This window comes from Thunnus maccoyii, chromosome 8 (assembly GCF_910596095.1).
Source record: "Thunnus maccoyii chromosome 8, fThuMac1.1, whole genome shotgun sequence".
NCBI lineage: Eukaryota > Metazoa > Chordata > Actinopteri > Scombriformes > Scombridae > Thunnus > Thunnus maccoyii.
The window spans coordinates 23,599,076-23,614,737 of record NC_056540.1 but is presented as its reverse complement, the minus strand read 5'-3'; the positions used below and the strand labels follow the sequence as shown (position 1 = coordinate 23,614,737).

At 37.7% G+C, this 15,662-nt stretch overlaps 1 protein-coding gene across 1 annotated transcript; it reads right to left on the bottom strand.

Annotated features, from left to right (window-relative positions):
• Positions 1–776: 776 nt before the first annotated feature.
• On the bottom strand, positions 777–7,126 carry grxcr1a (glutaredoxin and cysteine rich domain containing 1 a). Its single transcript, XM_042419786.1, has 4 exons — positions 6,728–7,126; positions 4,604–4,837; positions 4,433–4,498; positions 777–1,010 (listed from the first exon to the last, which is right to left on the bottom strand). The coding sequence occupies exons 1-4, from the start codon at positions 7,124–7,126 to the stop codon at positions 831–833; spliced, it is 879 nt and encodes a 292-aa protein (XP_042275720.1). The 3' UTR covers positions 777–830.
• Positions 7,127–15,662: the final 8,536 nt, after the last annotated feature.

Below are 15,662 nucleotides of genomic sequence, written 5' to 3'. Positions count from 1 at the left end.
CGAGGATTGCATGTCATCTGGATGGATGGTTGGCTTGACAGTGCGATAGTGGTGTGTCTTAATTTTCATGCTGGAATTGTCAAAAACTAAAATACATAAGGGTTAAAGACAGCTGGAACATATTAAGTTCCCCTTGAGTTTAATTATTCAATGCAAACCTAAATCCTTAAGCAGCCGATACATTATTGAACCAGTAAGTAAGATTGCATTGTACTGCTTCAGGATATGCTGTTGTGTATGTATGTATGCTGAGACATTATATAAAGTACTATTAAAAAGGTTACAGTCTGATTTCCTTGATTTATTTGGATTTAGGTATAATGTTTGATGCTCCACTGTGAGTAAAGGTTTAGTTTCATGGCTTCCGCTGGCTGCAAATTGAGCCCTCGACTTTCCCTCTCTGTCCTCCGTGTCCGTTATCTTTAACTCTGTCTGATATGGGAATAGTAATGAGAGCACTGTTGACGAAGGATCCTCCTCACTAATTAAGTAACAAGCTTAAGTTGACCAGAGGTGAGACTAGTTTACAGCTCCTCACTGGACAGTTTGTTTTGCAGTTAACTAACGTGAGAAACCTGATGAACGCATTTACAACAAAACATTCATATAATAAATGACAAAGATACATAGAAATATAATCATTGCAACAATACCAAATCCACAAATTCACAGATTTTATTACAAATGCATATTTTTTTACTAATTAATGGCCATGGAAGAAGAGTCCTGCTGTGTCATTTCACTTCCTGTTTTGCAGTCCAGTTCAGGGCCCTGTGTTGGGTCCTGGAGGAGGAAGGAAGGAAGGATGTTGGGTCAGGCACTTAACATCCTCACTCACTGCAGCTTACACACGGCTGCAGGCCGTTCTCGTTGCAGGAAGTGCACTTTAGGGCTTTGAAGGAATCCGTGAAGCAGTTGCGGTACACGGACATCTTGCTGCCATGGCACATCAGGCACGGGATGAAGGCAAAGCCCCCACAGGTCTGGCACGTTTGGGGCTGCTGTACCCTCTAGAGAAGAGATTCACAATCCAGATTAGATATCCAACATCTAAAAGAATTACATGTATAGCACAAATTACTGCTGGTTTTCCTTCTCTTCCCACATTTTTGGAGATACAAGGTTTTAAATCAGCTGGATTTGGTGCGAATAACTTAAAGCTTTAAAGTAGTAGTCATTTTGGGAAATACACTTACTTTTGTACGTGTACATGTTTGTACAGTGAATATGAAACTACAACAGCACCTGGTTAGCTTAGCTTAGCAGAGCAACAGAAGACATGGGGAAACAGCTAACCTGGCTCTGTCCAAAAGAAAAAAAAATTGCCAACCAGCACCTCTAAATTCACTACATATATATCTGGTTTGTTTAATGCTACAAGAACAGAGGTGTAAAAATGACACGTTTTGGTTTTGACAGGGGTAATGTGCAGGACTACTTCTTGGCTGGGTGCAATGACTTGGTGTCTTATCTTTGTGATGTTGCCAGGCAACCAGTGAGACTCCAGCAGGTCACTGCAGCCAGCCAAGAAATAATGTGCTACTTATGCTACCTTCCCTTCATATCATAAAGGTCCGTAATTATGAGCAAAACCATTCATGTCATTCTCTTAGTTGTAATTCCAAGCCGGGAATATGTGGAATTTCATACAGCAAAAATATCTCCCACTTGGTGAGAGGAACTGAAAGAAAGAAGCAAAATGGCTGCAAAGCCTTAATTATTGATAGTTTCATCTAAATAAACTCCAATATCAACACTAATACAATCAATTTAGCTGATTTAAAAGGAGCTATACACCATTGATTTGTATCTGGTTTCATGTGTTAACGAACTGCTCCAAACATGTGGTGAACACAACATTGTGTGAATGCAGCAATAAAAGTAACTCCTTGTTGTCTATAAAGCCACAAGTAAGTAAATAAAGATTATTTATAAAGCACCTTTCACAGACACCAATCACAAAGTGCTTCACAGTCAAAGTAGGCTAAATAAAACAAATCAACAGATACAACACACATGAGAAAAACAGGCATAAAACACAATGGTTGGGGGGTTGAGGAAGATGTCGTGTGATAAAGTGGGTGTGTGTCATGTAGGTCTACAGGACAACAGATAGACCCTTCTGTACTGCACGGTCACAACAAATTGGAGGTATGTGGATGTCCACACAAAGCCTATTCATACACCCTCTGATGACAAATTCACACAGACCCTAGCGGACCCTCATGTACTCGTTGACATGGAAAATACAATTTCAGCCAAGACTCTGGTTAGAGGACCTAAGAGCTCAGCTCGTGGTGTGGGGGTGTTGAAGGTCCACAATATATGTGGAGCCTGGCCATGCAGGGCTCTATAAGTGAGCATCAAGATTTTAAAATTAATTCTAAAATGAAAGGGGAGCCAATGCAGTGAGATTAAAATAGATGTAATGTGTGACCACCTGTTGGATCATGTTAAAAGCCTAGTAGCAGCATTTTGGATGGTTTGTAAATGGTGTAAGGTAGATATATTTAGGCAGGTAAAAAGAGGATTACAGTAGTCTAGACGCGATGAGATAAAGGCATGTATTAGCATCTCCGTTACAGCTTTTGACACAACAGACTTGAATTTAGCTATGTCTCTTAAGTGAAAGAAACATGATTAAGTCAGCATCCTAATATAAGCATCAAAACTCATAAATTGGTCAAAAATCACACCAAGATTATGCAGACTAGACCGAGAAGATGAGGACAAGGCACCAAGGTTCTGCGTGATCACTGAGTGAAGGTTAACAGAAACAATAATCCAGTTCCTAATTGCATTTAAATGGTTGTTCAATACAGACAGTCTATCAAGCTCATCAGGTTTGAAGGAAAAGTATAACTGGATGTCATCAGTGTACAAATGATGATGAGATGTTGCTGAAACTACCGATAATCTGTCCTACCGGACGCATGTATATGGAGAATAAAATAGGCCCCAGGATCGATCCCTGGGGGATGCCACATGACAAAGAAGCAGTGTCTGACACAAATTCACCTACAGAGACTGACAAAGTCCTAACAGTGAGAACCACTCCAATGTGGTCCCAGAAATGCTCACCAGGTGTTTTAGCCTGTGGATAATATGTGGTGGTCAACAGTATCGAATGCTATGCCTAAGTCCAGTAAAACCAAAATCGACCAAAACTAACAATTATTTTCATTATCAATAAACCTGATGATTATTTTTAAGACTTTAGATCGATCCTGTAGTCTATGCAGTGTCACAAAACAGGGCAAAAATGCCCATCGCAACCTTAGACCCCAAGATGACATCTTCACCAGTCCAAAGATATTCAGTATATACAATATATACATATTGTATATGTATATATACATATACGATGATATATCGCAAAGAAAAGTAACAAATCCTCTCATTTTAGAGGCTGGAACATGTGAATGTTTCACAATTTTTGCTTGGAAAATAACTGAAAAGATTAATAATTTTTTATGCTTATCAAAATAGTTGCTGATTTTTTTTCTATCGATGGTCTAATACAATACTCAACTAATCTTTTCAGCTCTCGTCTTTGCACTGGTTTTGTGCACAGATTAAACAAACAAGCTATAAGATATATAGTGAGCTTTTTTTTTAGCTTTCAACAGAGGCAGACAAGCTTAGTGTCTCAGTGGTTTCAATATTCTCCTCCAAGTGTATTTCCCAAAATGTTGTATTATTGCTTTAATCACAACTGTGATTTTTTTTAGGAAGGCATCACTCTGCAGATATAGTTAAACACACAATCAAGCCATGTTACTGGCCTGTTCTGGACTGATTAGTGCAAGCGTGACCTTTGAGAGCTGCATATTTTTTTTAACAGCCTGCGGTGAGTGGAATACATGATTCAAATGTCATCACACTGCTTTGCATTCGCTTATGAAGCTTTTTGTTGGGTCTAAATTCCAATATCTGAGGCCTGAGTAAAGGCCAGTGCATGTGTGACTGACGTATCTGTAGCTTAACAGACACAGAAACAGTTTACACAATTCAGTTTTGTACCACAGAGTGATGTGCTCTGCGTTGGTGTGTGTGAACAAATGTGTTGAAAGCAGAATCAATAACAAGCCCTCCATTATTGATGGTCATTTATTGATGTGCATGCATGTTTTACTTTTCAGCGTGCTGATGTTTTATTGATGACATGACTAGTGAGGGGAAATGACTGCTCCTATTTGCACTGTGTTCATCTTAATGGCTTTGGACAAACACAAAGCGTTAATTTATTATGACTTTATAATCACCTTATGCACATATAATATTGCTCACTAGATCCAACGGGAGTCGTGTGAATAATTTAACATCATGTGTATCAAATCAAGCGGTTCACTCACCCTGATTCACAGGAAAATCATCTATTTGATCACCATCAAGTATTCATAATTCCAATGAAAACACTGTGAAAACCAACCTCAATTTTTGTCAGTAGATCTTGAAGCTCTCCTGATTCATTCATGTCTAGTATTTTCTCAGCACCCTGCAAAACAAGTTAATGCCAAAATTCAGTATTTAATGAGCTCTCTGTGTATTTCTGAAAGATATCATGGTCAGATATCATTAGAGAGGAGTAATAAGAACTAACCCCAAGGTAGTGTCCGTCTATGAACACAACAGGTAATGAAGGAGGTTCTCCCACACGTTTGCACCGCTCCTCCAGCTCCTTCCCGTACTCACAGTCCAGAGCGATGTTCTTCTCCATAAACTTCACCCTGTGGTTCTGGAAGATCTTCCGGACCAGCTCGCAGCGCTCAAAGGTGGTCCTCACCACACGGAAACCTGTAGTGTAGATCACTATCCGCCCAAATTCAAGAGATAACTCCATCTACGGGGGAACCGAAATCCATAAATTAGTTATATGTTTACATTTGCCTTTTATGTTTTTTGTTATACATAAGGTTCACATTAATTATTCAGAGATCAATTCATGCCTCCCAGCAACAATATGCTGTAGATTATGATGATGTCTAGTACCACTTTAAGTAAGCTACCCTTTATACAGGGTTTATAAGTCAAAACTAATGCCTTTATTTATGGTTAATACATAATTTAGTTATGCCTTACAGATCAGTTATGAGCCATTAATGAGTACCACGTTTGGGTTGCCAGGTTGTGAAAAATCCTTCTGACTGATTAGACTGTATGACTACTTACTTACTAGTTTTGAAACATTTACTATTTATTAGTAACATTTATAAGTGTATTACTACCAAATAGAAAAGAAAAACACCAGCTCCTTTTTTCCACCACCTGGCAACCCAAATGTTTTATTAATGGTTTAAATAACTGATCTATAAATTATTAGTGAAGGATTTATAAACCATTAATAAAGCCATAAGTTATGACTTATGATGCCTTTACAAGGGATGCTTTAGTAGAAAGTAGTACAAAATGTTTCAACAATTTTACTACAAGTCTTGTATTATTTGCTCAACTTTCAAGAATGTCCTAAAACATCCTATAGATTTTTATATTTTTGAATATCTTCAATCTCCCCTCCAGGGGTCCTTGGTTTCCATTTATCTCAACAGAGACTCACAGAGACTTAAAGTCCCCCTTCACTCAAAAATTTGTTTTTCTTCTTGTTCCCTCAGTTGGATGTTTGAGCTTCACTGCGCAGAATGATGTATGTGACACTAGAAGGCTGTTTTCACATTCATCTGCTGAAGGAAGAAGGTTTCTTTATGCTCACTGAAAATCTAAGTTTAAGGTGTATGACATCACAACTAGTTTTGAGCCAATCACGGTCCGGTATGAAACTTACACAAGTGTCATTTGGAAACCTGAAGGCTCCAGTGCACAAACACAGAGAATGGACTTTTCAGTGAAGTAGGAGACGTCTTGTGTCCAACAGTTAAACTATTGTAACTAAAATTATTTTCTCATTCATAGATTCAGAACTTATCAATGAAGGAAAAATAGTAGATGTAATTTTAAGAATTTTTAACTATTTTATTAAGAATTTGAACTACTTATAAAGTTAATTTCTTATCATTAAATTTAAATATCACTACAATACAATGCTGAATACATATGATTTAAATAAAGATACATGTTCATCATGATGAAATACCTCAAGTAGGTGAGTCAAAAACACTGAAAAATGTAAGAAGCTATGGCATGCTTTGTAAAACAATTGGTGATAATGTAAAGTGTTTGTGATTCTTAAACTGATAAAAATGTATAGAAACACCAGACTTTTCCTTTCGGATCAGACCAGACCTCTTCACCTCATTTAAACCTCAACCTAAAAGAAAGATTATCTCAGGTAATCGTGACAAGAAGCTTTATCTCGACAGTGACGCTGTTCGTTCACGTCATACCACATTGCAGAGAAATGGTTTCATCTATATGACCTTCTGTATCACGTTTGCATTGACACACAGGCAAAGAGTTACCTAAGAATAACAAATAGATCTTTTTGCAGGGATACTAGAAAGCGAAGTGCTGAGAATTCATTAACCTGATTAGTTTCTCTTGAAACACTTAACGAAATGCATCATTAAACTTTAATTGCTCTGTGACCTTGTCCCCTATTGTTAGCTTTTATCCCAGTCATGTCGCTTCTACATGTAACTAGACTTTAGTCAGAGGACAAAGACACTGATGGGAACTAGAGTTAAAACATTTCAAACAATAATAATATCATATTATCAAACTGATTATATTAAACAATGAGATAAAAGCAGGTCCTGATAAATGTACTTACACTGTTGGAATCGGGAAGGTTTTCAAACAGCGTCTGACCTGCGCTGACTTTGTGTTTGACCCCCCTCACAGTCCCATTTTTACTGAGTATGTTGACCCTCTTGGTGGTGAATGTCCAGTCCTTGGTGGCCCCTGCGTACATGAGCAGTTCATCAGGTTCACTCTCACTGTCATCCAGCTCAGAGCCCAGGTACAGGTGTCCGTGTGCATCTCCACTTGTAGAGGGAGTACTGGCCCGTTCAGCGTCAGAGCTGCTGGTACAGTCTGAATCCAGGGAGTCTGAGGGCCCCTCATCTTTGAACATCTCCTTTAGAACCCGGCCGCTGTTCCCTGAAGCCACGCGGAACCTCACCCGCTTCTGTGGCTTTTCCTGTTCTGCCGTCAGCATTGTCCCCTCCATTGCAAACCCTCTGCCACATTACATGGTCCACAAGCCTGAAGTGTAGCTCCTTCCTTCTCATTCGGAGGTCAACATGCAGCTCAGACACTCTATTTTGTTTCCCATGGATTACTACCACGTTTAATCCTCACAGTGTGAACCGATCTAAAAATGACCGAGAGCCTAAGCTGTCTTACAGTCAGACTCACACAGCCATTAAATAATACATGCATTTCTACCATGGCAACCCAGCAAGCTAACCTCAAGTAAAATGATAGTTGTCTGTGAATTATTCATCACAGTTTACACAGTTCTTTTTTTTTTAACCAAAGCTTTGACAGAAGACTTTTAATGGCCTGACTTCATGTGCTTTAATCAAACAAACATTTCTTCCTCTTGGGGTGAGATGACAACCAACACTGTGAGGCAAAAACAACTTCTTTGTGAAGTACATTTCAAGATTCATAACATTTATGATACTTCTACAATCTATTAGTGTAGATGGGGTTTTTGTTGTTCATTTAAAACACTGATAATGATAACACACATAAACTTAGCCACCTTACATCATTTTTTTGCTACTTTCTATGTACTGTATATGTAAAAGTATGTTATATACTGTTTACTGAGTTTATTTGAACATACCAAGATCTTTTATTGGACTCAGGTTTTCATGCACCAGTACACATTAATTGTTTTAGGATTTTATTTTGATGCTTTCATGTTTTGTTGTTGCTATTCCACTTTCACTATATTTTTTAAAATTGAAATGACAAATAAATTTAAATCTGAACATTGAAATTAAATGAAATAATTTAGCAAATTGCTTAAATTTAAAGGAAGAGATCAACATTTTGGGAAATACGCTTACTTGTTTTCTTGCAGAGATTTAACTCTCACTCTCAACATGAGAGTGGTGTTGATCTTCTCATCTAGCTCTTGGCAAGAGAGAAAATGCTAAACTCAAAATTTTACCCAGTATGGGTCAACATATCACCAACACAACACTGGGCTAATGTTACCTACAAAGACGCTCAAGACAAGGGGTCGTTTTGCCCCAATTTAGTGTTATTTTTTATTTTACTGTTGGGTTATTTACCCAACTTGTGTATCTTTTGAGTGTCACAGGCACATTGTTTTGTATGAGAAAAATTTGTGACAGTTTTTAGTGAAAGCTTGTTGTGTGGGTCAAAATAATAGATTGCTACTGAGTAAAGATAACCCGATGTTGCATTGGTGCTATATTGACCCAAACTGGGTAAAAATTGAACCCAGTGATTTTTAGTGTGTACTGGTGCCCCTAAAGCCTCATATATATATCGCAGTGTACTCAGAAACAAATGTACTATGATATCTCCACATGAATGCATGACGTAAGTGGATATTCCTTGACTGTTTACTGTGTTACAATTGGGAGTGCAGGTGTTCACCGGGCGCCCTAACAGAGCAGAACCATATAATGTGTCACAGTGACACGATGCAGCAGCGTGTCCGCAGAGACGCCTCGGCCAGTTTTTTTGTGTCACAGGTGATGAAGCGGCTCCCCGGAGATGTAACACGTCAGCTTTGAGTGGTGACAGTGCCACTCTGTTTGAGTACTGCAGCTTGGCCCCTGAGGTAAGAGCTGCACGCACACACACACACACGCACACACATACACGGTGTAATGTGTAATGTGTCAAACTAAGATTTAGTGACATCATGAGGTTGTGGTGTTATGAGTCTGGCTGTGGTTCCAAGTCTTATTGATCCAAAGTGACTCTAATTCTCCCTCAAACTGTCTTTTATTATAAGGTCATTACAACAGCTATTAAAATACAGCCTGCAAAGGCTCATTGTACACTCCATCAAAAAGTAATCAACTCAGCATGCAATATGAAAACTGTCCTGGTGCTACAACCCAATATTTACTCTCATAAAGTGCAATAATATCATATCATTCTCATAAATTTCACACTGTGCAATAATCACATCTATTTATGTGCAATATTTCATATTACTCCGGTGTATACGACACCTATTTCATGATACACTTTACTGTTTTATATATATTTATTTATTTATTTTAGGACTTGTGTTGTGTGGTTGTGTGAAACTATGTTGTAATTTGTTTTTAATGCACTAAACAGGAGTAGCACTCCTAATTTCCTTGTATTTACAATACAATGGCAATAAAGGCTCTCTATTATATTCTATTTCTATTCTATATAACTGCTGTTAATAGCCAGCATTAAATCCCATTAGGGTGTCTAGACTTTAAAATTACTGCCAGAGGGTGGCTAAATCATCTTTTAAATCTTGTTTAAGAGCTTCTTCTTTTTACCGAGCTGCTTTTCCTAAAAATGATCTTTAATTGTCCTTGACTCATGGAGATCTTCCTCTGTGTCTGTGCGATTTTGTCAGTACTCCTCTCACTGGTTTGAAGGAGGCAGGGTACATTTGGGAACAGTGATGTCATGTACTTTCCTGGGCCAATCAGAGTTTAGCAACACGTGGATAAGAATCTGTTGTCAGCTGTTTGGCTGTTTGCTTATGTTGTTAGGACGCTCAGTCAAATCTGATTAAACCACACCCACACTGGCCTCAGTCCTCTGAATGTTAAACTTTACATCCTCAATAAATAAGGATGTAAATAAGGAAGTTTTACCCAAATTTTAACATTTATTGTTGATTATTTAGTCATGAATGTTTACTGGCAAAGAGAAACATTTATGTTTTCAGGGTCTTTAAGTTTCCTTTTACCCCTCACTATATTTAACCTTTCTTTTCCTTGGAAACACCAAATCTTGGAAGCTCCAGAAAAACAATAAATGAACAATAAGTTTAAGTCCCTCACCACTCAAAAATGTGTTTTGCAACTTGTTACTTAAGTTGGATGTTTGAGCTTCTCTTTGCAGAAGGATGTACGTGCAGAGTTTGACACTAGAAGTCTGTTTTCATATTCATCTGAGGAAAGAGGAAGGTTTCTTTTTACTCACCTTTTTTACTCACAACTAGCTTTGAAGCCAGTCATGGTCCAGTACTCAACTTACTAGTGTGATGTGGAAGCCCCCAGTGCAAACACACAGGACTTTTGTAATGTAAGAGAAATATTTGAAAATGAGCAATATTTGCGTATTCATAGATTTAGATTTTTCAGTGAGGGAGAAGAAGGAGGTGTCATTTAAGTTCTAACTGGGTAATTGAACTTTTTGTGCAAGAAACATATTGGACACACAATATGTTTATGTCTTAAAACATTTCTGGAGGGGATCTTTAAGATTTGTTTTGATCAAAATATGATTCTATTTGCGCATTTCTTCATTTATCTGTTTGAATTGAACCAAACTCAGTAATTAAAAAAAAACATTGCTGTAAGTTATGTTGGTGGTCATTAATATAGGTCATTGTCAGGTGCAGAGAGTCATGCTACCTCATCAAAATGCAAACAATAAAATATTGTGTTTTAGTGGAGAGTTTTAATATATGATATGATATGATATGATATGATATGATATGATATGATATGATATGATATGATATGATATGATATGATATGATATATTATGGCAAGTTAGGTAGATTAGAGATTCAACATTTCAGTCAGAGTCTTTATAAAGCTGCTTATGTTACTCTGCCTGGCAGTTGAACATACTGTTCTTATAATTGGAATAAATCAGTCATGGTCTTTACATATCATTTTCATTTTAATTAGGTTTTTTATATCATGGAGGAACTGTTTCTCAATCATCCCTCCCCCATATTCTCTATAACTTTCAATGGACATAAAAAAATAAATCTCTTCAGCAGTCATTCAAACAAAAGGCTTCACATAAACACAACTACAGTGACACTACAGTAGATGACTAAAGCTAAAACATGCACATTAAAAACAAGCTCGCCATGTTGATATTGTTTAGTCTCCTGTAAACAGGATGGGAAAGGCTTATCAAGAGTTCAGTGAAACACACCCACGCCATGTTGAGTCAAGCAGCCATTTTATCTCACATTAGCACATTTAGACAAGAGACCACTGAGATGGTGATAGTCTATTCAACCTGAAGAGCTTCTCTCTCAGCCCTCCTCATCAGTAGTGCTAATGTAGCTTCGCCAGCCACCTCAACTGCTATTAAAAAAGCAATTTGAAAAGATTAATACTGCTGTGCGTCGGCTCGGCTGTGACTGAGTCAGTGTCGGGTGAAAAACCGTTTAAATTTTTGAGCCGCTTGAATAAACAGATGTAGTCATAGAATGATTGTATGATTTTTTGTTTACTTCATTATATGACTGATCTGCAGATCACTTTTGTGTTGTTGTAATATGACAGAATCAGACTGATCTCCCCACATCTTGAACTGAAGAGAAATGGTATTTATAACTACATTACGTCTAAACGGGCTCATAGATAAAAATGTTTGACAAGAGGATCTGCAAATATTAATCAACGATTGTGAGCAGGGCTTTGGCAAATGACTCACCATTTGTGATTAGTTGGCCATCAAACCACCTCACCCTCCCTGACTACAGATCAACATCCACAAGGGGGCAGGATGCAATTCAATTACAGCTAAATGTCAGGCTGTCCAATCACTCTCTGAAGAGCAGTAGGCAAGGAATGAAGGATGCAGCTGTGGGCCTGATGGCTGCATATAGCGGCTTGGTTTGTTCCATCTTTAGAGTGTCAATCAATGACAAAATGATTCAGGGTAAGTGAGAAGGAGCAGGATTAATTTATGCTGAAGAGACTGAGATTTTTCAGTCTGAAGAAAGACACAGGTGTGGTGAACACACCTCTAAAGTCCCTGTAGAAATAAAAAATGTTCAGAATATATGCATCATTCCCTAAAGTCTAAAAGCATTCAATTGTGAGCTGGTCTTCATTTTTGCAAGTTAAGTGCTGTTTCAGTGTTGTGGTAAAGTCTCCATAAATACAGTATATCAAGCTGTTTTTGCATTTATTTTACTTATGAGAAGATTTATGTTAAATTACTATAAGATTGTTCAGCACTAAAGGATCTAGTTTACATACAGGAGAGGTTTCATAATAGCAGTTTTCAGTGCTATTGAAAAGATAGCAGTAAGGGAAATAGCCGGTACTTCATCCTCTATTCTCAGCTGGAAACCCTTTTTAAAGCATCTGGGATAGAATCCAGTAAAGCTGTTGCAGGGTTTAAGCTGCATTACTTCATTCCTTAGTATTTCTCTCTCAACGCCAGCAAAGTGGCTCAACGTATTTTCCTGCGGAGGCGAAGGGCTTACACACATCATTATTTATGTTTAAGGTTGTTTAACCTGATTTTTGTTAGTTATCTCTGCAAACTCATTGCAGTGGAGAAGGTGAGAGGGAGGCATTCAAAGGAAAGTTGATGGAGCTGTCGGTAGCTCAGAAGCACTTCAAAAATTGTTGCTATTGTGAGTTTCCAGTCACTTTTGATTGATTGAAGTTATTGGGAACCTGTAAAGAAATGTGGAAATACGTGTCACTCCTGCTTCTGCACCTTTGCTACCAAATTCATGTGCGTGCGTCTCCAAATGGTTTGCAGTTCTGTTTGACAGCTATGAAGCCACAGGAAAATCATCCCAAAGATTGCATATGATGACATACAGTATGATAAAAAAAACTGTGTCAACTTTGTGATGAAACTCAAAATTGCAGGTGCTGCAAAAAAGTCAATTGAGTCAATTCTGATTTGAAGAAATGATGTTTATGATTGTAAAATAGCTTAAAAGTTGCAGACCAAAAGCTGAGATAAAAGTTGGACTGATGACAGCAGTAGATGAGGATTTGCATTGACCTAAAAATATACATCTGCATTTCTTGGACTCATCTCAATCAGTATACCTCTTTTATGGGGCATTTTTCCCTTTATTAGCTGGTGACGGTGTAGATGCAGACAAGAAACACAATAGAGAGAGAGGAGGGCATGATAGGCAGCAAAACTCCACAGCCAGGATTGAACCAGGAATGTTATAATGTGTTCGTCTTTAATACTGGATGCCCCAAATACTAATTGTTTGTGGTTGGAATGATGAATACTTAGTGCTTCTGAGATGAGGACAAAAATAAAAGAAAGAAGCCCTGATTCTAAAGTAGCATCATCTCTGTTGTTTGTGTTAAAACCTTGTCGTATCTTTTATTTGCATTCGAGTCACAGTCAGCCAAAATATATATATTTACACTACATCCTATCAAAGAACAAAGGTGTTAGGAGGGAGTATCAGTGAAATCTTTTTAGGTGACTCTGATGAAGATTAAAAAAAATAAACTGATAAACATGCAGTTTTGTATGTAATTGACACAGATTTTGACAGTGTTAGAAATTTGGACGGCTGGTTAAATGAGTCACTGTTTGGACTGATATACAATAAAACACAAAAACCATTGCACACACACATAATCGAAGAGGCAGGCTTCTTGTCGCTGTTGCTTAGCAACCATGGGAGCTACAGAGCCAAATCCCTGTGGTGGCGAGCTGATGTTGAATTAGGTGGAGGGAGGGGGGGCGGGTGGGAGAAACTGAATCTTTGGGAGAGATGTGTCTCTTAACAGGCACAGGAGGAGGCGTAGATGTTCAGGTGTCCATTTCTTATTTTTGGAAAGGGTGAATCTTAACCTCCTATGTATCCAAATGTGTCTGTGTGTTTTGTTCTTTGCCTTTTCGGCTGTACAGAAATGTGTTACAGTTGGATTTAAAGATTTAAAGAGACAGGAAAAAACATGTTTTATTATTATTATGAATATCTTTTTTGTTCAAAGAGATGTGAACACAGATATGCTTGCTGTTGTGAAATATGCCGGCATCTACTGCACCGCTCATACACAAAGACTGTTTCATGTTTTTTCAGGAGCAGGAGCATAATCTCATCTTCCTCTAATCCCCACAACAGTAAATAGATTTTTAATTTTAAAGGGAATACGGATCCAAATACTAGCAAAGTCTCCTAACTCACTCCTAACAAAGATTGTTATATTACATGAAAATATGCAGAGAATCTGGCAGTAATAACTGAGGTAAACATACGTGCACATAGGCTGTTCGGCATTGTGAGAATTCCTGCAACAAACACATCAAACAACTGTAGTGTGTCTGTAACACTGCAGTTCTCTCAGGCAACTGCAGTGGTGCTGCTGCTGTACAAATGCCGTCTCCAGTGTGATTTACATTTCAGCTGCAGTGAGAATGAGAGCCCACTTTGATTTACCGTACGTACAGAACAGCAGCCAGGCAGTCACAGCAGAGATGCCATTGTTGCTGCTCTCTTCTTTGTATTTTTACATGTGTATTGTTTATTTTCTATGTAACTGAGGGTCCATCCTAGAGCAGATTCATGACAGGAGAGCGACACACTGATGAGGGATATAAGGGAAACTGTAAGCTAGCGTAAGTCACCCTGGATTAGGTCTCTCGCTGAGCTTGTCTTGAGACAATAATCACATAATAACACAGTGACTGATACTAAGGTCTATGGTCAACTGCTTGATTACATTATTGTGGTCTTTAACTGTCTCTCACTACAAAACTATTTTATTTTTGTTTAAGAATTTAGTTTCCCCAGACTTGTTTTGCTTTTTTTATTGACAGGATTAAAGAGAAGATACTCTGTGAGGTTATAACCTTCATCTATGCAACAGATGATGTGACGGTCTGCAGCCATGTTTCCATCAAAGTATCTGCAAACATGGAACTTAGCTGACACCTGCTTAAAGTTTAACAAAACAACAAAAGAGTTTTCAGTGACTGTCTTTGTGTTTTCTTAAAGACACAAAAAAGAGAGCTTTGGAGTTGTTTGTAGATGTATTTTACTTGTCATTCAATCTTCTTATCTGGCTCAGGATATGATTATAAACAAGAGTATTCTCCAAAATATCAGATTGTTTCTGTGATGAGTTAGACTCTAGTGCTCCGCAACCTTATTTCAGAGGTTAGAGCTTAAAGGCAGGACTCCTTTCTGGTTAATAAATAACTAAAAGACAAAACAAATGAAGGACGACGGGGTCAGACATGAATCACATCAGGATATGTGATTCATTTTTTGTTCATCTTTATTTACTGGTATTTACGGCTACTGAATATGTGCTACTAACTGTACTATCTGGATGACTCCTTCTCCATTGGGCTGCTGTGCAGATGTTAACAGATGTTTACTCTCATTTGTGATGATCACAGCCAGTGTATCATGCTTTATAGTACATAATATTGTTTCCTATTTCTGAATTGTGTGGATGCCTATCATGTCACAGGGGGCTTTCTGTTTATCTAGAAAGTTTATGTTAAATGTTAAAAATATAGAACAAATATAAATCCACACAGCACTAATTTAAAACAACCTACTAGTAGTAATAAAGGTATTAATAATTCAAATCAGTAATTTTATGGGTTAGGTCAAAGTACCAGATAAGATTTAGGAAACGTCTTCTTATTTCTTTCAAAGTCCAAATCCCTTGGACATATAATATCTTTGCTTGCTAGGTTTTCATTATTTGTGTCAGTTAAATGTTATTTGTGTGGCAAACCAGCATACTTCTAATGTGTTATGGAATATATCTAAAAATATATTAGTAATACTTTACAAAACA

What these genes read in the sequence shown, in the direction of transcription:
- grxcr1a (XM_042419786.1), bottom strand. Translation starts at nt 7,126, where the DNA reads ATGGAGGGGACAATGCTGACGGCAGAACAGGAAAAGCCACAGAAGCGG. An exon ending in ACCTTCCCGATTCCAACAGT is followed by an intron (nt 4,838 to 6,727) that starts GTAAGTACATTT and finishes CCGTAGATGGAG; the next exon opens with TTATCTCTTGAATTTGGGCG. An exon ending in TAGACGGACACTACCTTGGG is followed by an intron (nt 4,499 to 4,603) that starts GTTAGTTCTTAT and finishes CTTGTTTTGCAG; the next exon opens with GGTGCTGAGAAAATACTAGA.